The sequence below is a fragment of the Apiospora kogelbergensis genome (genome assembly GCF_038363985.1).
Source record: "Apiospora kogelbergensis strain CBS 113332 chromosome Unknown utg000005l_segment0_segment0, whole genome shotgun sequence".
Lineage (NCBI taxonomy): Eukaryota > Fungi > Ascomycota > Sordariomycetes > Amphisphaeriales > Apiosporaceae > Apiospora > Apiospora kogelbergensis.
Genome location: NW_027117422.1, coordinates 1,376,847 through 1,400,830, shown reverse-complemented (window position 1 = coordinate 1,400,830; position 23,984 = coordinate 1,376,847). Strand labels below are relative to the sequence as shown.

Here is a 23,984-nt window from a genome sequence, read left to right as displayed (position 1 = left end):
CAAACCTGCACTTTACTGTATCTGAAATCACTGCAAACTCGACAGCATGGGCGACATGGATCATACGAAGCAGTTCGACAACGTCCTGAACTTTCGAGACGTTGGCCAGACCGTCAATACCCAGTGCGGAAAAAGGTAACCACATTCACATGGCGGTCAGTCCCTGCCAAGGACATTCGATCCTCCTCGCATTCTGTCCTCCCCCTTCCGCCCAGCATTCGTCTATATGTTCCTGAGATCTAGTGGCTAAAATAATGGTTATCGATACAAAGACTTGTTCGAGAAGGCGTCCTATTCCGATCAGCACGGCCGGGTGAGTACCTACTGTCCTATTCAGTCCGGTCACGTGGCGGCTGCTCTGCCCCCGAAGGATATAATTCCGAAAGTTTGACTCGGGCGAGCGCTGACGACGGAAAACCGTGAAGATGATGCTAGCCCCGAAGACCGACGGAAATTGAAAGAGGAGTATGGGATCAAGACGGTGATAGACTTGCGAACCAAGTAAGCACACTCTTACATCCACGCACAGCCATTCCCCCGTTGTGCTACAATACGGAATTGACCTGATGCTGAATTGACCTGATGCTGACGTCTGCTTCTACGTAGGACTGAACATGCCAAACAAGCAGAGAAGCGCCAAGCCGACCTCCAGGTCCCGGCCCTACTGCAGTCCAATGCTGCCCTGGCCGAGCCTGTCCAGATTCCCGGGCTGCGTTATCTCGAGATCAAGATTACCGGGGGCAAGTTTGAGAAGTTCCTCATCAGCCAGTTGTCGTGGCTAGGGTTCTTGTGAGTGTTACTTGTTATTGTAATCCTCCTTTCGAAGGCGGGCTACCCACACTGACCATCTACCCATACCTGCCCATGACTACCCATCCACCCACGCCTATCCATCAACCCAGATTACCCATGCCTATCTATACTTACCTATCTACCCATGCTATCCATGAAAGCCCATCTATGCTAACCACCCATACTACCCATACCGCCCGCCCGTATCAGATCCCCGTCCAAAAGAAGACGTATACTAACCCAAATCCTCCCCCCTAAAGCAAGCTCATCTTCCTCTACACATTAGGCCACCGCATCGCCGCCATCCGCATCATGAGCCAAGAAGTGATGCTGCCGCGGGGCCTGGTCGGGCTAGGCATGGACACCCTGGACCACTCGGGCGCCGACATTCTCGAGGCCCTCGACACGTTCCTGGAGACGGGGCGCGTCGACGGATCCACGGGCGTCTCCCTCCCCATCCTCGTCCACTGCACCCAGGGCAAGGACCGAACCGGCCTGATCGTCGCCCTGGTCCTCCTGGTCTTAGGCGTGCCGCTGGAGGCCGTCAGCCACGATTACCTCCTCACCCAGCAAGCCCTCGAGACGGACCGCGAGGCCCGGATCGCGGAAATCGAGGAGATCGGCCTGACGCCCGAATGGGGCGACTGTCCGACGGACTTCGTCGAAAGGATTCATGAGCACCTCGTGAGCAAGTACGGCAGCGTCGATGCTTATCTGGATAGTATAGAATTTGGGAGCGACAAGCGGCGTAGATTAGTCGAGGTACTAGGCGCATGATGATGTGTTTGCATGGGGTAGCCCTGAGTTAAAATGTTGGATGCTCAGGCGGAATCAATCTCGTAGACGGTACTGAAGCAACAAGCAATGAGAAGGACCAGGCCTCTTCCAGAGGCGAAAGGGGTAAACGAAACAATGAGTTTGGAGTGATTTTTTGTATTGATGTATGATATGATCTATTTCTTTCTAAAGCGACCTTGCATCCAGCACCGGTACATCTTCAACTGCTTAGCTCTGTTCACCAACAGTCTTCGGTCAACGCCAAGATCTTCTATATCGAATAGGTCTTTCGACTCCGACGTTTCAGTAGCGGGGGCTGATCCTCACCCTCAGCAGGCTTCATGTTAGGCAAAGTCTCGCCCTTCCATATCTTGGCGAGCTCGTCTTCTTCGAAGAAGTAGACGCGTGTACCGTCACCACGAATGTAAAAGTTTTCATCCAGATATCGGCCCTTCTTGAACCGAACCTGGGCGAGATCACCTCTTCCATAGTCGCGGAAGCAGACCTCGCCGCCAGGCTTGAGCACACGGTAGATGTTCTGAACAGCCTTCTTCCACTGCAGCGGAGATAGAGCAGAGAAGATGAAGATCATAACTACGACATCTACTGAGCCTTCTTCAAGCCCAGCAGGAAGCTCGTCACTCGCAACATCCCATACATCAGCTTGCATATGATCAGTGTTGTACTGTTCATGGGCACGCATGACTTCCACGGCCTTCTTAGAGAAGTCGCAGGCGTGCACCTTGAGCTTAGGGTTCTTGTTGTTGGCCAGAATAGGGAAGGCCGTGTTACCGGCGCCAGCACCAACTTCCAGGATAACTACGGGGCCGGCATCTTCTCCAGTGACCTTACCCAGGACTGGGAACTCTTGTTGTAGCCACTTGCGGTCCTTGAAGAAGTTGGCCGTGTTGTTCTTGTAGAAGAGGTTCCACCATTTGGCAGGATCTGAATTGAATCTGTCTGATAGGATAGTTAGCACAATGCTTTTCTGTCATGTGTCCAGTGACAAGAGAATTGTGATTGGCTTGATAAGTCAGATGGGAGCGAAAGACATTTGCTATACAGTTTGTCATCATCTTAATCAGATGAACTATGCGATTGTTGGGAATCATCATACACAAGCCGGTGTTTTGGGGTTTTGTTGTGTTTGGTAAGTGGGCAACGAAAAGGAAGAAGTGTGGCTTACTCTTGTCAAAATCGGAGACTGGCGACTCGCGCTGCTTCTGGAATTGCTCCTCAGCATACTCCTTGTAGGTGTCGTCAGTCTCCACGTGGTCCCAAGCATTGAACTCGAAGACGTTGTCTTCTGCTTGCAGATAGCGGGACCCAAACTGAAAGGGATCAGTCCGCTTCATGTTGTTCTGGGGGTCATGGCTCCGGTGAGGAGGAGGTACGGTAGCCTCGGTGGCCTCGGTAGCGGGAGATGCATCCGTCTCTTGCAGCGCGAGGTTGGAGGCCTTGTCAGCCAGCTCTTGCTCGATCGAGGCAGGAGGCAGCTCACACGCAGCGGCTGAAGCCATGATGAACGAAATAAGAATGAACCCTCAGTAAGTCACTGAAGCTATTGAATGTTTTCACAACCAACTTCCAGATTCCATGCTGGCCAGTAGACAGTCCGCGCAGAGGGCTTTTTTGTCTTTGCTGGGTTGGGAGAAAAGAAGTTTTCCCAAGAGTGAAAAAAATATCAGAGGCACTTTTTGAGGAAGCTAGCAGGGTGGGGCGGGGGCCAAATCGTGGCTGGCCATCCTCGTTGGGATACGATTATCTGTGGCTGAAATCTTTATCGATTGCCAAGCCGAGATCGCATCGGGGAAAGTCTTGCGATGGCGGCACGAGTTATAGTCGACGTCACGATATTTGGTATTCCGGTGCTTTGAGAGGGATTGAACCAAGTCACTCACTAATAATGCATCCGTAACTAACTACTTTTTTCTTTTTCCGTGACCATTGACAGTCTCCCAAACCTTGATCCAACATGGCGACGACAAGCCTCAGACCCTGCGCTCAGCGGTTCGCCCGCAATGCGCCCCGAGCCGTCGCAACGCCCTGGACGCCCTCAGGCTCCTGCCAGACCCGGCGCGGGTTCCTCAACATCCCCGGCCTCTCCATGCCCGACGCCAATGGGCCCACGCAGACCCTGACGGCCCGCCGCACGCTCCCCTACGCCTCGAACCGCCTGTACGAGTTGATCGCCGACATCGACAGCTACCCGCGGTTCCTGCCGTACTGCACCTCAGCGCGGGTGACGCACTGGACCAACTCTTCTTCTGTCCCTGTGACCTCAACTTCATCGTCACCAACAACAGCAGCAGAGAACACCGCTTTCGAGACAAAACGGCGTTGGCCCGCGCAGGCCGACCTGACCGCAGGCTGGGGCGGCATACAAGAAACGTACACGAGCCGAGTCTTCTGCGTGCCCGGTCGGATCGTCGAGGCTATATCGGGCGAAGCGGGACCCGAGATCCCGACCGCGGATATGGAGCGCCTAGGATTGCGGGACCCGGGTCCGGGCGCTGGGATAAGGGGCGGCGGCGGCGTGTTCAAGAGCCTGGTGACGCGCTGGACGGTGCGGCCGCTACCACCGAACACAGACACGACATCCTCGTCCAAGATCGAGTGGAGCGAGGTGGATCTGAGCATCCGGTACCGGTTCTCGAATCCCCTATACGCCGCCGTCAGCTCGGCCGTGGCGGACAAGCTGGCGCCTGTCATGATCAATGCCTTTGTCAAAGAGGCAGAGCGCATGTTGGGAAACCCTAGGCCTTGAATCTTGGGTAAGGGAAAAACTAAAGACTATGCTTGCTTTGGGAAGAGGAACAATCGTATCAATACTCCAAGTAAAGGCGGCATAGAAAGCAAACTGGCTTTAGAACTGCGCATTGCGACGGAGTTTAGACGTAGGATATTTTTGAATTGGCCTGTATTGTATTTGTTTGATCCGTATTTGACTCAAAACTCCATGGCTGTACCACTCCACTGTATAGATATAGAAAAGAAGACACCGGTTGTAGACAACTCGATCATCGTATACTCTCCGACATGATTTCATGCTGCCAAACGCCACTTGTCCCTCGTATCATAACCCCGTAAATCTCATGGTGATAAGCCAATGCTTCCACCTCCAACATGTCTCATCTCCTCCCATATAATCAATCAAATCCAAGCATAAAGAATCGGTAATCCTTGAAGCCACATAAGCCCAAGGGGGCCGGCCAGTGGCAGGTAAATATTTGACCAATTCGACAAAGTAGTACCCAGGACAGATAGATTAGTGGGCATTGCCAGTCCGCAACCGCCTTGAAAGAAACCAGACAAGCGACTCCTGTCCCAGAACAATGATCAGACTGTCTTAGCCGGGGTATAATGCCGTAAATCAAGAAGAAAACAAAAGGGAAAGCACGCCTCGAAACTATATGAATATAGTGGAGGTAGAATATATGCAATAAATTTGACGTTTTCCATTGGGCATTTCAACGCCCAACAACGGTAGGCTGCGCTGAAAGCTACTTTCTTCTGTCACAGATGTTAGTAATGATCGATAGAGAACGCGGGAATTACGGAGGTTTGGCTGACTTTTTCGTTTTGCTCGGAGGCTTCCCGCCATGAAACCCAAGAAACCACCACTGCTCTTCGGTGCCTTTTTCTTGGGCTTCTTTGGCTCGGGACCTACAGCAATAATGCGAGGATCGTGGTGGCCTTGAGGCATCCCAGCAGGGCGGACATTAGGATGAGGCGGCGGTGGAGGGCCGTGTTGCCCTCCCATCGGTATACCACCCGGACGCACGCCCATACCCATGCCGGGAGGTCGCATACCTGGCATACCACCATGAGGGCCGGGCATAGGGCCGCCACCGGGGATTCTAGCCCCGGGTGGCATACCCCGGCCAGCCATGGGGTCTGCCGGTCGTCTGTCCATTGGCCACATGTGCATTGTAATGGCCCAATCAGGTTCGATGACTTTGTCCCAAACCTGGGGGAGAATGATCTCGCCGTCGGGGCCTAAGAGATCGTAGTGCCCAGCCTGTACATGAGGGCCGATTACGTCGACATGTAAAAAGGCTTGCTTGATAAGTTCTTCCATACCCTAGAGTCAAGTTAGATATGCATTGGATGATTACTCGGGTGGGTGTCTCTTACCGTCCAAGTCTGGCAAATGTGGAAGGGGAAGCTGAACTTCCTCCCCACGGCATCTTTGAATCGTATCGGGGCCTTGTCTTTGCCCATCGACTTTTTGTTCGCTTCCTCGGCCTTGGCCTTGGCTTCCTCCAAGAGTCTCTTCTTATACTCGTCTTCCGCCTTCTTCGCCGCTGCAGCGGCGGCAGCGGCAGCCTCGGCATCCTTCTTCTCCTTTTCCACCTTTTCCCGAGCCTCGATCTCTGCTTTCAGTTTGGCTTCAGCCTCGAGATTCTTGCGCCACTCGGCTTCGTCGGCAGCCTTCTTCTTAGCAGCCGCCTCAGCCTCGTCCTTTGCCCTGAGGGCAGCTTCAAGCCTGGCTTGCGCCTGAGCCTCGGCTAGGGCGGCAGCTTCCGCTTCTTTCTTCTTTCGTTCTTCTTCGGCCTTGCGCTCTGCTTCAAGCTTGTCGCGAGCTTCTCTCTCTGCTCTGGCGACAGCCTCTGCTGCGGCTTTGGCTCGTTCCTCGTCAGCCTTCTTTTCCGCTGCAAGTTTGTCGCGCGCGTTCCGTTCTGCCTGAGCTGCCGCCTCGGCTGCTGCTTTGGCGCGTTCGGCTTCGGCCTTCTTTTCCGCCTCGACGGCTTCCCGCGCGGCTCGGTCGGCTTCCCTCCTGGCTTCCTCGATCTCCTTTTTGGCTTTTTCTAAGGCGATGGCTCGCTCTTCTGCCCTGGCCTTTTCTTCGCGGGCCATCTCAGCCATCTTTCTTGTGAAAGCCTCCTCGGCCTCGGCGCGTATCTTGGCCTCGAGTTCTCGCTGTTTCTCTTCGGCTTCCTTCTTAGCTTGCGCAGCTTCTATCTCTGCAAGTTTCTTCTTCATGGCCTCCTTTTCAGGATCCTCCTTGGGGGCTCTGGTGGAGGGGCTGGTGTACGAGGAGCTGGCGTACGTGGTGCAATCTCCGTCGGCGGCGGCGGCGGAGAGGCCCATTGCTGATATTGTTGCATAGCTTGAGGCATTGGGTACTGGCCACCATTGAAATACTGTCCTCCGGGGTAAGGCATCATTTCACCACCACCCATACCACCCCAGCCACCCCTGTGGTGGTCATTGGCGAAGTAACCACCACCAGGGCCAGCGGGGCCTGGGCCATTTCCCGGCGAGAACGGGTTATATTGGTTTCCGTATGTTACCATCTGCTGGGCACCATATGGGGCCGGGGGACCGTAGCCGTTGGCATGACTTGGAGGCGCATACGGCGCATGTTGCTGACCGCGGCCACCGTAGTATCCAACTGGGCCGGCGCCGGCCGGAACCCCACTGGGAGCCCCGAAGGGCGGCCGCGACTGCGGCCCGTAGTAATCGTCAGAATCCAGACTGGGCGCTTGATTCGGCGTTACGTGCCGAAATCCGGAAGTCCCCCTTGCTGGAGCGATGTGATGCCGAACTGTGGTTCTTGCGCGTCCCCAATCGTTGCCTCCAGGACGGGGAGCTGTTGAGGCCGAGTCGGTCGGTCCGAGATCGTCTTCGTCTTCGTCTCCTTGAGAAGACGTCCAGCTTTGATCGTCGTCTTCTTGTGATGAAGGCGAGAATTCCTCTTCTTGACTTGACCAATTGCCGCGTGGATCTTGGTAGTGGTGGTTTCGAGGGTACGCTCTGCTTCTGTACCACTAAGTCAGTTGCCGTGCGCGGATGCGGGGTCTTGGGTTCGTGGTGGGCACCTACGAATGCATGAGGAGCCAAGGTGAAATATGACTATGTATCCTTCACTGCCGACCCTTCTTCCGAAGGAAGGGTGGGCTCCAAAGAGAGAGAGAGAGAGAGAGAGAGAGAGAGAGAGAGAGAAGAGGCGAAACTCTCAGGACAAAAACTGCCGTATCTATATGAGCGGTAAGAAACGCCGCGGTTATGGTTGAGTCAAGCTGGTTGCGGTTGGAAGCGCACAGCAAGGCAAGTGTCGCAAAACCAAATGGGCGCCGATAAAACTCAATTGGGTCGAATCGCTCAACAGCGAATTCGTAGAAACGGCAAAGTGGTGACGGGAGGTAAAATTTGAGCAGCGGTGGTGGTGGTTGTTGTTGTTGTTGTTGTGGCTGTCTCTCCGAAGGGCGTTAGGGTAGGGTAGGTAGATGTCCCGAGGATCTGGTCAGAATTTAGGATTGGGCTGTAAGCAAAGAAGCAAAGAAGCTCGAAATTGGTTCGGATATTGTCGTGCTATCGAACTCAAAAAAGGGCCACGAGGAATTAGGGAGCAGGCGGTGGGAAAACGGGACCAAGCAAAAGCAAGCAAGGAGTTGTTGTTTTCCTGGTGAGTGGCGGTGGTTTTGTATTGTATTGGTAGGTAGAGGTTGGTAGGCAGTGGTAGTTTAGGTATGGGAAGGAATAATAAGAATCGGCGGCGGGACGAATTCGTAGCAAGGTGACGGACAAAGCTTCAGTGTGTGTAAGTGATCGCTAGAGGGAAGATCCTGGTTCCTATGCACAAGTTGGGTCGCAAAGGGCAGAAACCGGCGGAAAAGTTTGGGTAAGGTGAAAGAGGTGTAATTGGGTCTTATTGACTGGCCCCCCTCGTCGGTTTTTTTCCTTCTCAGTGTGGGTGTGTGTCTCGTCTCTTTCTCTCCCTCGCTCGCTCGCTCACTCCAGTCAAGCTACCGGCTGGGTTAGGTAGTCCAAGCCGTCCAATGTCCCCCCCAGTCCAATCCAATTCCGTTCCAAAACCCAGTCTGCGCGGTGAGCAGGTCCGCTGCAACAAAACGGAAACGGGCGACTGCAGGTTGGCTGGCCACTCCCCAGCGTTATTCGATTAAGCGGAAGAGTATGTAATAGATGCAAATAGGGAGAGAAGAATCAGTGGCACGGGGATCGTCAGGAGGAGGAGGAGGAGGCAACAGTTCAAGCCCTCGCGGTCTATCACTGTATGTCTCGCTATCCCACTCTCTTGCGAATGGAGGGGTTGAACGATGGGGTGCAAAGAGAGATCCAGGATGATCTACAAGCGGCCCCCTCTCTACTTAAATGGGCCCGAGCAGTAACGAGAGACAAGCAGACAAGACAACAGAGATGAAGACTTTCTAGGTTTGGGGGCGGCTGAAGTCCGCCGCTTATTATATAGGTGTCAGCAAAGCATGATGTGCTACACCACCACTACTTACATGCCTTACCGACTTACTATGCATTGACCTGGCCTAGCTGTTGAGGGCGATGGGTATTGTGCATGTACATGTTGCAATAGCAAGTAAGTCTTATGCCTACATGCCACGATCCATGTGTCCGTCGGCCTCGCTGTCTTTTGGTTGACAAAACACCGAGAGGAGAGGATTCTCCTACAATTACCGCTTGTATGTGGGCTTCAACAAGTATCCGAGATGACGGTGTGTGTAATACAGCTAGCTGTGGCTAGCGACGCAACGTCTTGCAGCCCAGCCCAGCCCAGCTTGCCCGGCCAGCGCCTCTCCTTGGGGTTTCTCAAACAGTGACGGGAACTAGCCCAGCTTCTCGGTAGGTTGTTGCTCCTTAGCTCATGCCATTAGTATTTACACCTGATGGTGTGCCCAAGGGAGACGGGGTTGGTCACGCTGTGCCTACCGGGCATCTAGTGCGACTAATGAGGTAGATGTTAGAAGGGACGGAAGCAGCATGTCGATGTCTGCATGCATGCATGATGATGTTTGTTGACCTCCCTCCGATTGTTTATTCTTCATTCATCGTCGTTTCATCTTAGCTGCTGCACATAACAGGTCGCGTTATAGTCACCTACAGTCTGTTTTGCCGGTTTGTTTGGGTAAGAAATTTGCAATGGTGATCTTCTATAGCCGAGAGGCCACGGCTATAGCACTCGTCGACCCTGGCTGCTTCCTTTTACTGGAACTGCGATCGGAAACTCGAGCCAGAAGTGGGCACCAAGCTCACGAGGTTCCTCCTTGTTCGGGGGAGGGGTGCACGGGGCGTATGTAACTATCGAGATGGCAAGCGACAAACTGGGGATCCATCAGGTCGATAGGACGACTGTGCTTGCGACCGATGGAGCCCACCCCGGCATATGCTTGTGTGTGTCTGTCTGCCACCCTAGCAAAGACCACAGCTTGCAGATGTCAGATATAGCGGTTGTTGTCACATGCCGTCATTCCCTCCGTGTCGCTGTTGACTTGACATCTGAAACCTGCTGTGAAGCGAAGCGACACCCGATGTCAAGTCAGCCAGTCAGCCAGTCCGCCAGCCAGTCAATCCTCGATGCTGCTTCCTGCTGGCGGGGTTGAGATTGATGCGCCGGTGTTGGAGGGGCACCGAGTAAGTTAGGGTGGGAGTGAGGAGGAGTACACCGCTGTTGCTATGGGCACTATCTGGACGCTACTTTCTCTCGCCTTGCCCCTCCTTGCCCTCGCTCCGGACCAATCCATTGAGGGCAGTCGCGAGCAAACCAGGGCCCCGGCTCGTTTCTAGGCAGCTTGCTGTCGCGGGCATAGCCGATATGTAACACAGCATTGCACTGCTGCTGAGGTGCATGAGGAGGCTCATGCCCAATGGATTGGTCTGCTGAGGCCGACAGCTCACCTATGCCTGCGCCCACGACAACTCCCCCCAATGGGCGTAAATTGAAAGTAGGCGGGCGAATTTGGAAATCTCGCCCAATAGGCCTGGATTCACACACACGTTGAATACCCACTCGGCGGCACGGTCAGAAATCCATCGAGGCTTAGCATGACAGACAAGTCAGTAGTCGGTTTGTGTGAGTGTGTATGTCTGTGTGCATGTCTGGCTCACAAGCCTCCCATGCAAGTAAACATTCCGGAATCTTCAAGAAAAACAGGGATGAGGTCAGACAACCGCATCCGTGAACATAGGTCCCCAAACCCAGCCGATACGGAATAGTCCTTCCGCAATGGTCAGGTTAGGAATATGTCGCCGCCGATATACGCAAATGTCTATTATGTAATTACAGAGCTGTCTCCACGGTACGGAATATGGGAATCCCATACTCCGTACGAGCATTATCGTTAACGGTCGAGAACGCGTACTTGTATACAGACAAGCCGAAAAGGTCCAGTCTACAGGGCTGGGATGTGGGTATAGAGCATGCATTGCGGAAGACGGTATTCGCTGCGTTGACTCGTCGAGAACGATCATGACTGGCCTAAGTGGAACCTACAGTAGCTGGTGGATTTGAGGCCTTGGCCATCTCTCCCAGCTCGGCTATAGCGAGCCTAATGAAACGCCTTGCTGCCCAAGCTTCGACCGGTCTCAGTTCATAGGCAATGTAGGCCGGCATAGACAGATATGTATAGGTGGGCCTTTTTCAGCGGCTTTCGAAGTAGAAGAGTGCATGGAAGAGCCGCCTCGTCTCTCGGTCAATTATCGTCTTCTTCTGCCTTGTCCTCAGCCTCCGTGCCCATCGCAAACGACTGGAGCCACGCAGAGGGGTCGGTGGGCTCCTCTAGCTTGATCTACATCATCCCACCAGCTCTCCTGCCCAATGGCCCCTGGTTGATTGCGTGCTGCCGCATTTCGGTAGGGTATCAATTAAGCTGACAGTCTGCACCACAACGCGCGTACCTGTCCTGTGGCCAGTGAGAGTGTGAGCTAGCTGGTGACTATCACGGTTCCTGCCCGGTCAGGGGTAAAGTATCCCGACTTGTTGGCTGCAACGGTAATGCTGTGAGTCACTATAGCACAGGCATCGTGAATGGATCACCGGATCGAATCGTAGATTGGCACCTTTCCAGGTCCGCGGCCCGTTGCCCGCCTTAACGCACAGTCGTACTAGAACTCTTCTCCAGTAGCTCCCTGGCCGCAACGATCTCGGCTTCGTCAAAGCCCTGCCAGCCTCTTTCCCCGGCCGTGAACCTCCGCGTAATCTCCCCGAGTTTTTCGGTGGCCAGCCCGTCCAGCTTCTGAAGGGTGGGCAAGTTGGGTGGTGAGAGGCCATCACTCTCCGCCTGTTTAGAGGGCTTCGGTGGGTCTTCCAGAAGCTGCGTTGTTGTCTTGCTAGAAGTTAGTGCAACTGCTATGCGAGACTGAAGAGAAGTCGTAACCACGTACTATTTTTAAGCCGTAGTAGCCACGTAGGTAGTCATCGCAGAGCTCGATGCTTCGGCAGAACCGTTTGAGCGCTTCGCCGAGCTGCTTGGCACTATCATTCTGGTCCCCGGATTTAATAGACATGAGAAGCAACTCCCCTATCCTGGCGTGAATCTAGGCAGTTGCATTAGTAACCTGCCGCTTGAAAATAGCAAACGTTCCATCCTTACATTCCAAGCGTTTGGCTGCAGTACGAGTACCTCCTCCAGGGCGTAGATGGCCTGACCGTACATGCCTTGGGAGAAGTAGATATCACTCAGCTCTGACCAAGCCTCGCTGTCGGTGGGGGAAAAGTCGAGCAGTCCAGTCAAGGCCGTGACTGCGTCCGGAATGCGACCGAGTGATCGCAAAAGGGCAACGCGGCGCTTTACGATAGGCTAAAGAAAACAACAATGTCAGGCGGCGGTCGTACAGTTAAACACGCAGGGTATACTAGGCAGCCTACGGTGTTTGTCGGATTCTCCTGCAGCAATGCCTCGTATTCCTTCAGTACGACTTCTAGTGTGGCGTCGTCTGTGGCATCTGCTTCCTTCATTATGCCTATCAGGGCCATGACGCGCTCGTTGTCATCACCAAACCGGTTCACCAATCGACCCAGACACAGATGCGCCGACTCCTCATCCCCCGTGCGGAGGCACGAAAGCAGGAGGTTCTCGTATATCGTCCATAGCTCCGGTGTTTCGGGTGCGCTGAAGAGCGATGAGAAAGCTGAAGCCGTAACCGCACCCGGTGAGTTCTTGATTATGTTAGGCGCTTGCTGAGATAGTTGAAGAGCAGTCGCTGGAGACAGATGTCCCGGCGGCCTGAGAAGCGAGGACGTCATGGTAGATCGATCGGTCGAGAACTGGAGGGGAATTCGTTCCAATGGGGGATTGCGGCAGGAAAGTCGAGGGTTTTCAGAACATAGAATCCAAGATGTCGTCGTTGGTCACGGTTGTTAGAAGCTGTGTCGCATTGTGGCCACTGTAAGGTGCTGCTGGCCAGCCTCGGTGACCCAGTAAATCCGCCGTCAATTAGGGAGCTAGGGAGTCAACTGGCGGGCGCCGGAATTGGCAGGCTGTCCTCTAGCGCATTACGTCTTTAGAGTCCGAGCACGACTCCAAATCGGGTTTGGGGATTCGTGCGTTGCGTATGTTGAATAAGATTCATTGGAGGGGCACAAGACCAGGTCCCTACATCTAAAGCTAACCTGGCCTACAACTCGTATCTGCACCACAATATCTTCACAAACACCTCCGCGATGGGCTCTGATCGACGTTGATCGACCACTCGTTCCTGGATGTACAGCTGTCGTCATGATGGCCTTCGGTCCAACACAAGCCCACACCGCAACTAAGAACTAACAGCTTCCCGAGAGCTCTCGATCGGCTTTGATACCATACACGACAAGACAAACCAGACGTAGCCAGCGCCGGTGCAAGGCGCAACATTCGCAAAGATGTACGTTCGAGTATGTGATACTCACGCTGAATGTTTGGCTGACACGCTCCAGGTTCGAAAAATCACTCTACGACCTCATTCGGGGTATGCGAAACCACAAGGGCAACGAGCGCGAATACATTCAGAACTGCCTGAAAGAATGTCGGTCCGAAATTCGATCTCAGGACTTAGACCTCAAGGCCACCGCCATGTTGAAGCTGGTATACCTCGAGATGTTCGGCCACGATATGTCATGGGCCTCGTTCCACGTCCTGGAAGTCATGGCGTCGCCAAAATACCATCAGAAGCGGGTGGGCTACCTCGGGGCCGTCCAGAGCTTCCGCCCCGATACCGAAGTCCTGATGCTCGCCACGAACCTCCTCAAGAAAGATCTCACGGGAGCTTCAACGACTACTATCGCCTTACCCATCGTCGCCCTGCCTCACCTCATCACCCCCTCCTTGGCGCTCTCGACCCTCTCCGATCTGCTCCCTCGACTCAGTCACAGCAACGCCACGATACGCAAGAAAACCATCGTTACTCTGTATAGACTAGCTCTAGTATTTCCGGAAACATTGCGCGCGGCATGGCCCAAAATAAAGGAAAAGCTTATGGATACGTCCGAAGACCCCAGTGTCACGGCGGCCATCGTGAATGTTGTCTGCGAGTTAGGCTGGCGCCGGCCCAACGACTTCCTACCTCTCGCGCCGAGGCTCTTTGAACTACTCGTAGACAGTGGCAACAACTGGATGGCTATCAAACTAATAAAACTAGTAAGAACTACATAACCAGGACATTAGCCAATCGTCCTTCATACTTACTGTTCTTCTAGTTTGCGACTCTTACTCCCCTCGAACCAAGACTTGTGCGGAAGCTGTTGCCCCCCTTGACCGAGATCATACGCAGTACCCCTGCAATGTCATTATTGTACGAATGTATAAATGGCATTATCCAGGGCGGGATTCTTGGTAGCGGCGACGACGATGACGATGGAAGAGAGGAGATCGCATCCCTCTGCGTCAGCAAGCTCCGAAGCATGATAATGGTCGACGGTGACCCAAACCGTACGTCTGAGATATTGCTGCCCATTATTAGGATGTCCTCGCGCTAACAACTGGCTATAGTTAAATATGTGGCGCTCCTTGCGTTCAACAAGATTGTTGTCACGCACCCTTGGCTTGTTGCTCAGCAAGAAGATGTCATTCTCGAATGCATCGACAGTACAGATATCTCAATTCGCATAAAGTCGTTGGATCTGGTCCAGGGCATGGTCAGCAGCGACAACCTGATTTCTATTGTCAGTCGTCTCATGAGGCAGCTTAAGAGCGCCTCTCCGGAAAATGGAAGAAACGCTGTAATCGACCCGGCTGACCTGGACTCGGATGAAGAAGCTCTGGAGGAAGCCATTAATCCGAGACAGAAGAATGATGGCAATTCACCACCACTGCCAGACGACTATCGGGCCGACGTAATCAACAGGATCCTTATAATGTGTTCACGAAACAACTATAGCAACCTGACAGACTTCGAGTGGTACATCGACATTCTCACGCAATTGGTCCGTATGGCCCCCTTGGCCCGGCCCACAAACGACTTGGAAGCATCTCCAAAGTCGAACGCAGGAGATGTGTCGGAACGAATTGGCGACGAACTAAGGAACGTTACTGTCAAGGTGCATGCTATTCGGCCAGCATGTGTCGAAGCTGCGAACGCGATCCTGATGCAATTCAACAAGGACGCGCCAACCGGCCACCCAGTGACGTCTGGTGCTGTGAAACCTATTGCATGGGTTATAGGGGAGTACGCGACCGAGACTCCATCACCAGATGATAGTCTTGGGTCATTGATCCAGCTCATTCCACGAATATCCTCTCCTGAGTCGCTGGCTGCTTGTTTACAAGCTGTCACCAAGGTCTTTTCTCTGATTGCAGGCGACACCATGGCTCCATGGACTCCTGCGAGGAAGTCAATGGTGTCTTTACTCATGGCCCGTATTATCCATGTTTTCGAGCCTCTAGCTATGAATCCGAATCTTGAAGTACAAGAAAGGGCCGTCGAGTTTATCGAGTTACTCAAATTGACTGCCGAGGCAGTGTCTGGCCAAGATGCTGCCGGGGTGGACGTACAAGATGCCCCTTTACTTCTTACACAAGCAATGCCATCCCTATTTGTGGGATGGGAATTGAAATCGGTTGCAGCTTCAGCTCAGAAGAATGTGCCTTTCCCGGAGGGCTTGGACCTCGATGAGCCCATCAACCCGAACCTCAACTCTCTCCTGGCCAATGCTCAGCCACTTAGCATGCCTGCAGAGGAAGCAGATGAGTTCGAAATATACTATAACAAGCGGCCACCACCGACTAGCATAGTCTCGGAACCCGCTATCAACCGACTGGCTGAAAGCCGCGAAGAATTTTCTGATTCGTATCAGCAGCAGCCAGCAGAAGATGCGTACCTGGATCCCGATATCCTCGCCAGGAGGAAGAAAGAGCGTCGTGAGAGGAACAAGGACGATCCTTTCTACATTGGGGAAGGCAGTAGCTTGACCGGTACATCGACACCTATACACAATATCCTCCAGAACTCCAACGGTCCCGACTTGGACGTCGATTCGATCCCTATCATGGAGTTGGATCTTAACAAGCTAAGCGCGGGCATCAGCGGCAGCGTCCCGTCCCAATCACAAAAAGCCCCGCGGCCAAAACCGCGACAGAAGATCGTGATTGCAGCCGACGAAAACTTGGTGGGAAGCGGCGGCTCCACACCCCGCCACTACGACTCGGAGAACAACTCGGACAGCTTCACGAAGTCGCGGGCCAAGCAGCTAAAGCAGTCGGTCCTCTTGGGGGTGGACTCCACCAATATCGGGTCGCTCAACCTGGAGGCAGCGCCCGACAGCCGCGGCTACGACTACGAGGCCCAGCAGCGCGAGGAGGCCGAAATGGCCCGCGCCATGAAGGAGGTGGAACGGCTCCGGCTCGAGATGCAGCGCGCCAATGAGCGCATCCAGGTGGCTCAGGGCGTCGACGCCGAGGGGACGGTCGTCAAGAAGAAGACGAAGAAGAAGAAGGCAGTAGCAACAGATGGAGGAGAGGGTGAGTCCGTATCAGCTGTAAAGGCGGCGAAAAAGAAGAAGAAGAAGGTGGTGGCTTCGGTGGATGATGGACCGGCCGACAACCCAAATACACCTGCTGTCAAGACGAAAGAGACAGCAGGTAATGTTGAGGAACCAGCGACGGCGAAGCCGAAGAAGAAGAAGAAGAAGGCAAGGCCAGCTGAGATACAGGATTGAAGCTGATCGAGGCTAGCTATTCACCGCCACGGGCTAAGCCTACTGCTATGGTACTCAATGTGGCGGGAATTTCACTCATGCACATCGGCCGGGTAAGAGATGTGCCGGGCTTGCTGACCGGCACTCCGATTCTGGGAAAGGCAGGACGGGATGATGCATGTATTGGGGAACCGACCGACCCCTCGGACGAAAAGCACGCACCGATTAGACCTATAGAAGCTTGGGGAGCATTTTAATCCAAGCAAATCAGTTCCAATCAGAAAAGCCTTATTCCCGTGATGTGTTTGATAAATATAATCGCCGTGACTCTTATGAGTCCAACATATGGTGAACAGTATGCTGGCCTTTTCGACATATCTCCCGGGCGTATATCAATGGCCTGTATCAATGGCGTATTCGGCTGGCTAATATCTTTCTACTATTTCATGTGTCTAGCGGCGGCTGAATACCTCGTATGACGGGTAAGTAAGTTGAGTCAGAAGCGTGGCGTCAGAATATCGACGGAGGGATTTCGGACGAGAAGCAAAGAGGCCTGCTGTCGACCTATCGCCCAATCTCCGGTCTGCACCCGATTCGGACGACATCGTATGTCCACTCCTGCATAGTATTACCTGGCTATGTTACACCGCCTGCCACATCCATCGGGTGTACGAAGTCAGGCTTAGGTATAGTCGCATACGCATGCATACGTATGGCTGTTATGCTTGTAGCACCCCACTATCTGCAGTTAACCTAGAGGAGGGAGGAGAAAGACCGCAAGTTTGTTCGTACGTATGTCGCAGCCGGAACCCGTCGACGCAGGGCCAGGGGGGTTCCAGAGGGGGACAAGGGGGGACAAGGAGGACCCTCAGCCCCGCTACGACTGGGCGTGGGCGTGCAGGCGTGCAGGCGTGCAGGCGAAGCGTGAAGACGCGGGAGTCACTGAAGGGTTTTTTTAGCTTCCGAATCGGAGGCTAACTCCAGGCCAGCAGCGCAGCGCATCCTCTTGCCCATTCCACTTTACGGGTCTAGAGTGTATCTATTCCATCTATCTTAAAGAAAGCGAGCAAGGACATGACATAACGTGGTGGGTTTTCCCTGGAGTTGACAGCTTTAACTTCCTCCTCTATCTCATACATACTTACATACTTAAAGTGCTAAGAATATTCACCCATTCCGGCATACCTCTTGTATACTTCTCTTTTAGCATAACCAGCTCTTTCTATACATATAAAAAAAAAAGTGTAGTTGGCGCCTCTCTAACCGGAAGACTGGACGATAACGACTGCCCCGCGATTTGTTGCTTTTGACGAGCAGGGCAAGGACGCCAGCCGCTATTGGGTTTGCGCCAGAGACAGAAGACAAAATGGCAGCCTTCGAATTCAGCAACAATTCTAGCAATGGCTGGATAATACAAAAATTCGGCGGCACCAGTGTCGGCAAATTCCCAGACAAGGTATTTTGGAAATCCATCCCTCTGCTGCCCCGCGCCCTTGTCGACTATGCCCCTTGTCGGGCATTATGACTGATTACATGGCTTGTGTCCCTGTAGATCGCAGAAGACATTATACGGTACGTGCAATACCACGCTGACATCACGCCCCTCCCTTTGTACGACCGCTGTTGCTGACTGGACCTGCGATTAGGGCGAGTCTCGTTTCCAATAAAGTAGTTGTCGTTTGCTCGGCCCGGAGCACTGGGAAAAAGGTCACCGGTACCACAAGTCGGTTAGTCAACCTATACCTCCGAGCGTCGCAATGGCCAGGCGGAACCCCCCGTCGATCAGATCTATCTAACACAATGCGCCGTGGTTCAGTCTCCTCGAGGTCTACAAGAAACTCAAGGCCATCGCGGCCGCCACCAGCAACGAAGCCACCCAGAACGAGATCCTCGAAGAGGTCAAGGTTGCGGTTCAGGAAATCTGCAGCGACCATGTCTTCGCCATCCAGTCCTTCGTCAAGGACCCTGCCCTGCAACAGCAGGTCAAGACCGATATCGAGAACGACTGCCAGGAGTTGGTGGACTATGTCATTGCTGCCAAGCGCTTCAATCTCGAAGTCAACGCGAGATCCAAAGACCGGGTCATCAGCTTCGGCGAGAAGCTGAGCTGCAGGTTTATGACATGCCTGCTCAAGGACAAGGTACTGAGATAACGGCGCGCCCTTGATATTGCTTGGTGCCCTTACTGACAGTGGCATCAGAAAGTCGATGCCGAATATGTCGACCTCGCCGATGTCCTCCATTACGACAGCTCCGATAGACTCAGCCCGGCTTTCTACCGAGAAGCCGCCGCCGCCTTCCAGAAGCGGATCAATGCGTGCGGCGAGAGGGTGCCCGTAGTGACGGGCTTCTTTGGTACGGTCCCTGGAAGTCTCATGGACGGCGATATCGGACGGGGCTACACAGATCTCTGCGCTGCTCTGGCCGCAGTAGGACTGAAGGCCCAGGAATTGCAGGTGTGGAAGGAAGTGGATGGCATCTTCACTGCAGACCCGACCAAAGTCCCGACTGCGCGCCTCCTTGGCTCTATCACTCCATCCGAAGCAGCTGAGCTTACATTCTATGGCTCCGAGGTTATCCACCACCTCACCATGGACCAGGTCATCAAGGCCGAACCGCCGATCCAGATCCGCATCAAGAACGTTAAGAACCCGCGGGGTGAGGGCACTATCGTGCTGCCCGATCCTGTTCAGTCGCCAGCTCAGGAGATCAAGAGGTCAAGAAAGCGGTCAGACCCTACGCTGCGGAAGACACCAAGACGCCCCACGGCCGTGACCATCAAGGACAACATCTCTGTCATCAACGTGCATTCCAACAAGCGATCCATCTCCCACGGTTTCTTCGCCAAGGTGTTCGCTATTCTGAACAACCACCGCATTTCCGTAGATCTCATCTCCACCAGTGAGGTCCACGTCTCCATGGCCATCCACGCTGCCAACTCGCCCATTTCGCAACTTGAGGCAGCGAGAGCCGAATTGGAGGGATGCGGCGACGTGAGCATGCTGCATGACATGGCCATTCTGAGCTTGGTTGGTGCGGAGATGAAGAACATGATCGGTATCTCGGGCCGCATGTTCTCGACGCTCGGAGAGCATAATGTTAATATCGAAATGATTTCACAGGGTAACTCACTGGTCTCTCTCATTACTTAGCCGCGAGTATTTTGCTAACAGTCGTTTGTCATTCTAGGAGCCAGCGAGATCAATATCAGCTGCGTTATCGACGCGCGGGAAGCTACCCGGGCTATGAACATACTGCATACAAATCTGTTCACGTTTTTGGAATAGATCGGCATACATGGACCTGCATTCTGTGTTTGGTCTCGGGGCGTTTGTGGCTGGCTGCGCTTAGAATTCCAGTCTGGATTAGCCCGGTTTCGGAAAAGGGGGCGCGTGGGAGGGCTTTTAGAAAACCAGTCTTGATTTTCTCATAGACATAGCAGATTTCATTTGATAAACACCCAAGACAAAACAGCGCATTGTAGATACCATGGCATTCAACATGATTGTGCTACTAATGATATTCCTGACTTACAATATTGGCGACGTTGCAGTCATTTTTGGATAAATATGCTTACCTACCAATGTACAGTGTATTGTGTAGCCCCTTTTCGCAAATTAGGAGGTTTATGTACTTACCTATCTATAATGTCGACCGGCGAATATCTCAGGAATCAAACTACCTCGTCAGGATCAGGACCAAACCTGTGGATATCCCCGGTATCGATGCTGTTCATCAGGAGCAAGGCGTCAAAGAACCACTTGTAGCCCATGCTGACGCGCTGCGGGTCGTCACCTGCCAGCTTGACCTCCCTGTGCTCGGTGATCTCAGTCCAGAATTCGTGAGCGATGAGCATGACGTCGCGCGGGTCCCACGAGGTCTGGGCCAGCTGCCCTTGGGCGGGCGGGTTCATGTGGCTGTGGCGCCAGGTCGCGAGGAGCAGGATGGAGACGTAGAGGACGACGGTCGAGCGCTCCCCGGCCCAGCCGTGCTTCTTGACGAACAGGCCCGCGAGGTCCCGGGCGTGCCGTACGGACTCGCGGCTCAGGGGCCGGCCGTTCTGGAAGACCGGGTAGGGCGTCGTCGTGTCCAGCGAGCCCAGGCTGATGTCGGGCCGCCAGAGGTCCGTGAAGCTCTGCCGCGGGAACGTGTGGATGCTGGCCCCCTCGATCGGCCCGTACACGAAGTACTCCCAGCACCCGTACCGCAGCGGCAGCGAGTGGTAGCCCTGGTACCGCATCTCGGCCACGTTGTACACCTCGTTCCACGGCCGCAGCCGCGTCGTGTCCAGCACCGCCACGCGCGCCGACCCGTCGTCGGGCCCCCGCTGTACCGCAGCGCCACCTGCGGCGACTGCGACCAGCTCGAGAAGGGCGTCTGCCGCAGCTCCGCGTCCGACGCGTCGCCCGTCAGGTGCGCCTGGATGACCTCGTCACGCCGCGGGAAGTCAGCCATGGTCCAGCGCGGGACACACGTCTCGGTCGACTCGGCCGCCGTCAGGAAGTAGTGCGGGATGAACTTGTCCCACTGGTTCAGGTACGGGTTTCCGCCGCCGCTGCGCTGGCAATAGCCCCGGAACAGGAACCGCGGCAGGTTGTTCTGGGCGAGACGCCGTTGACGTGCCGCGGGGGACATGTCGTGGCATTTCACCTTGGACCCGCAGAGCGGGTGGTTGAAGCGCTGCCACGCCCGTGTCGTGGGGGCCATGTAACCCATGTCGTCACCTTCCTGCAGGTCCAGGGGGCATTCGACCGGCTGGGGCAGCGGGAGTTGGAGCCGGAGCGAGAGCCGGAGCCGTAGGTGCTGTCGCCCTGGTTAAGGGGAGAAGAAGAAGAATTACTGTCTCCGTTGCCTGCGTCTGCGGTGGTCTCCGGTGACTGGTGGCCGAATAGCGTGCGTTCATTGTTGCCGGATCGGTTCCGGGGGTCATTGGTGAGGAACGGGACTCCCAAGAGCTCCTCCAGGCGGACATTCGCAGTCGGTCGTGGGGCGTCCATTTTTGTTATGGTGCTTTTCTCCCTCGAGGAGAACCTTGGAGCTCGCGTTGGGTAGATAGTAGATAGTTTTTGCTTGAAGAATAGGAGGCAGGTAGACTGATGATTATGGTGTTTGATGACCAACTGGACTACACCTAGGAATATCGTCCAAATAGGGATGATTTATACTACCCTGATGTTTACTGGTCATTTTTGCTACAATAGCCTTGTTTTGCTCAGCAATAGCTTTCATCTCCCCTTCGTCTTTGTACGGTTCTTTGCTGCCATGGGCATCAATTCCATTGTCAGGGTTTGGCCCAAGTTTGCTCTGAGCGACAGGCCACTTGACTTCATCGACTATTTTCCCTCTAGCAATCCCCGGGCAGCAACATTGTGTCGGTCAGTCATTGCAATGTCTAAACTATCCGGGCATTTACTTGGCTGTCCCCATCGCCAATTTGTCGCCCATCCGTTCGCAGCAACGATGAAGCGCTAGTGACCATGACAAAGGGGAACATCACCACTCTTCCGTTTTCGCAACATCTCAGACAGAGCATGGCAATGAAGAAGCTAGTCACATTCCTCGGTATTCTTTATTCCACTCATGATGGCACATGGTTTAATCCTCCACTGGGAGCCGCCATGCCCTGGCAGTTTCCTTCGCTTTTCTTTACCCCTTTTACTTGAAGCATCCGACTGTATAATTACACTCAGAACTCCTCCAGTTACTTCTTATTGTCTGTTACTATCCTACCCAGTCTATTCAGGATGCCTCCCAAGCTGCCAGGCCCTCCTAAGTCCCAGGTCAAGGCCAGGGCCGTCGCCAAGGCCAGAAATGCAAAATCCAAGTCGTCGCTCAGCCTCACCCAGGCCAATCTCAATAAGGCCTACGCCGACGGCGCCAAGCTGATCTTGCAGTACTTGAACGGCGACAACGTGACCAGCAACTTTTACAAGGGGATCCTCTCGGAATCCAAGAAGAAACAGAAATCCCTGCCAGCGAAAGCTCGGGATTGGTGTTTCGATTACCAGCCGGAAAGGACTGCTACTTTCACTTTCCCGCCGCCAAGGCCCGTCAAGGACAAAAAGACGATTGCCATTTTCAAGAAGAAGGTACGTTATGCTTCTTCGCACTTGAGTGACACGTCCCTTCTGTAGTCATGGTTTGGATTCACACAAGACTGCCCCTGACGAGAAAAAAACAATTAGTTCCCCTCTCCATGAGCACGAGGGCTACAGTCACGATGTCAAAACCTCGGCGGGCCCGCACCGGGAGTCGAAGGACCTGGAGCCCAACGAGGCCGACAACCCGTGGCTCTTGTTCCACCCGGATTTGTTCAATACCAAGCGCGATCCAGCCTACTACCGCTTCAACATGGAGCGGGTCATCACGGCCCAGGCCATGAAGGACCACAGGGACCATGAGGAACTCGAGTTCACGGACTATACGCAATTCATCGCCAACGCGCCCAACGCCCGCCGCCTCGAGGGCGACCAGTTCGAGTTCGCGCTGCGGGTGACGGAAATGCTGGCGGACAAGGAGGACGCGGAGCGGGCAGAGAAGATTAAGGAGATCGAAAGTGCGAGGACGAAGGCGGCGGAGGAGAAGAAAGCAAGCAAGAAGAAACGAAAGGCACCCAAGGTCGAGAAGTTGACTGATATCAGCGATGACGAGGAGGAGGAAGAGGAAGAGGAGGAAGAGGAGGAACCGCTCCCCGTCCAGATGACCACGGTGACGGCCCGGGACCTGGTGCTGGACCGCGTGCTGCTCAGGTACATGCCCGAGTTTATGGTTTGGCTGGGCTACGGCCCCAAATCCTGGGCCGACGTGAAGATCAGCGACGAGCAGACGCGCATCTACAAGACCATCAACTTGATGAACAGCATCAACCTTTCGCACATGCGCAACGAGGTCATCCGGCTTGTGCAGCTGATGAACGGCGAGCTTCCGGGCGAGCCCAACGCTATGAGTATGAAGGAGTTCAACAACAGAAACTCAGGCGGAGAGGCACCAAAGCCGGAATCAGTAACGAGCGAAGAGGAATAAGCGAGAGGCTTCTGGCGCGATATGGGAGCATACTTGCTGGAAGAGTTGCATAGTAATGGCTGTATACAACCAAACTCTTATTCTCTAATATATCCTATTTTCCCCATGGACGTCTTCTTCTTTTTCTTGAATTGTGCTGCCCGACACAGGTCTTCATCCAGCCTGATCTTCAGTGTAGTGCGAGTTGATAGCGCCGGTTGTGTAGAGCGTAACGAGGTTGTAGTTGGTAAATAATCTGGCGGCATAGAGAACAGGAGCCAAAAGAAAAGAAGACCGCAAAGGGGCTTGAACAATTGACCGCAGAGTTGAACCCTCTTGCCTTTCAGTATATAACCAAGAATGATACCGCTAGGCTGAATCGACTCGGCCAAGGAAATTAGGGTCAATCTGGATATATGTATAGTCTTTTGAGGTATGGGTGTGTATTTTTTGGCTCGGAACGAGTGCACAATGTTTGAGGCAGTTATGGTTCCAGCAAAGGTAAAGGGGGCTATATAAGAGGAGGCAGGTCAAGACTATAAGCGAA

General features: G+C 53.9%; 9 protein-coding genes across 9 annotated transcripts; 5 read left to right on the top strand and 4 right to left on the bottom strand.

Annotated features, from left to right (window-relative positions):
- Positions 1-46: 46 nt before the first annotated feature.
- PG998_007041 (uncharacterized protein) lies at positions 47-1,569 on the top strand (the record flags this gene model as incomplete). The annotated part of the gene is made up of 5 exons (XM_066873857.1): positions 47-135; positions 273-313; positions 402-501; positions 607-789; positions 1,053-1,569. 5 exons carry the CDS (start codon positions 47-49, stop codon positions 1,567-1,569), a joined length of 930 nt encoding a protein of 309 aa, XP_066729802.1.
- Positions 1,570-1,745: 176 nt separating this feature from the next.
- On the bottom strand, positions 1,746-3,089 carry PG998_007040 (uncharacterized protein; the record flags this gene model as incomplete). The annotated part of the gene is given in 3 exon segments (XM_066873856.1): positions 1,746-1,885; positions 1,897-2,529; positions 2,756-3,089. The coding sequence occupies 3 exon segments, from the start codon at positions 3,087-3,089 to the stop codon at positions 1,746-1,748; spliced, it is 1,107 nt and encodes a 368-aa protein (XP_066729801.1).
- A 455-nt stretch (positions 3,090-3,544) lies between these two features.
- Positions 3,545-4,336, top strand: PG998_007039 (Coenzyme Q-binding protein COQ10-like protein; the record flags this gene model as incomplete). Its single annotated transcript, XM_066873855.1, has 1 exon — positions 3,545-4,336. The coding sequence occupies one exon, from the start codon at positions 3,545-3,547 to the stop codon at positions 4,334-4,336; it is 792 nt and encodes a 263-aa protein (XP_066729800.1).
- A 642-nt stretch (positions 4,337-4,978) lies between these two features.
- Positions 4,979-7,334, bottom strand: PG998_007038 (uncharacterized protein; the record flags this gene model as incomplete). Its single annotated transcript, XM_066873854.1, has 3 exons — positions 4,979-5,653; positions 5,707-6,665; positions 6,707-7,334. Coding segments are annotated over 3 exons (2,262 nt in total), but the record flags the coding sequence as incomplete, so codon positions are not given.
- Positions 7,335-11,414: 4,080 nt separating this feature from the next.
- Positions 11,415-12,571, bottom strand: PG998_007037 (tetratricopeptide; the record flags this gene model as incomplete). The annotated part of the gene is made up of 4 exons (XM_066873853.1): positions 11,415-11,651; positions 11,710-11,862; positions 11,919-12,125; positions 12,194-12,571. 4 exons carry the CDS (start codon positions 12,569-12,571, stop codon positions 11,415-11,417), a joined length of 975 nt encoding a protein of 324 aa, XP_066729798.1.
- Positions 12,572-12,663: 92 nt separating this feature from the next.
- Positions 12,664-16,456, top strand: PG998_007036 (adaptin N terminal region-domain-containing protein; the record flags this gene model as incomplete). Its single annotated transcript, XM_066873852.1, has 5 exons — positions 12,664-12,684; positions 13,154-13,188; positions 13,241-13,940; positions 14,000-14,231; positions 14,292-16,456. 5 exons carry the CDS (start codon positions 12,664-12,666, stop codon positions 16,454-16,456), a joined length of 3,153 nt encoding a protein of 1,050 aa, XP_066729797.1.
- Positions 16,457-17,801: 1,345 nt separating this feature from the next.
- PG998_007035 (aspartate kinase) lies at positions 17,802-19,722 on the top strand (the record flags this gene model as incomplete). The annotated part of the gene is made up of 6 exons (XM_066873851.1): positions 17,802-17,891; positions 17,988-18,007; positions 18,082-18,162; positions 18,252-18,576; positions 18,637-19,558; positions 19,625-19,722. The coding sequence occupies 6 exons, from the start codon at positions 17,802-17,804 to the stop codon at positions 19,720-19,722; spliced, it is 1,536 nt and encodes a 511-aa protein (XP_066729796.1).
- A 386-nt stretch (positions 19,723-20,108) lies between these two features.
- Positions 20,109-21,432, bottom strand: PG998_007034 (uncharacterized protein; the record flags this gene model as incomplete). The annotated part of the gene is given in 3 exon segments (XM_066873850.1): positions 20,109-20,762; positions 20,780-21,246; positions 21,276-21,432. 3 exon segments carry the CDS (start codon positions 21,430-21,432, stop codon positions 20,109-20,111), a joined length of 1,278 nt encoding a protein of 425 aa, XP_066729795.1.
- Positions 21,433-22,179: 747 nt separating this feature from the next.
- PG998_007033 (uncharacterized protein) lies at positions 22,180-23,458 on the top strand (the record flags this gene model as incomplete). The annotated part of the gene is made up of 2 exons (XM_066873849.1): positions 22,180-22,524; positions 22,592-23,458. The coding sequence occupies 2 exons, from the start codon at positions 22,180-22,182 to the stop codon at positions 23,456-23,458; spliced, it is 1,212 nt and encodes a 403-aa protein (XP_066729794.1).
- Between the last annotated feature and the right edge of the window lie 526 nt (positions 23,459-23,984).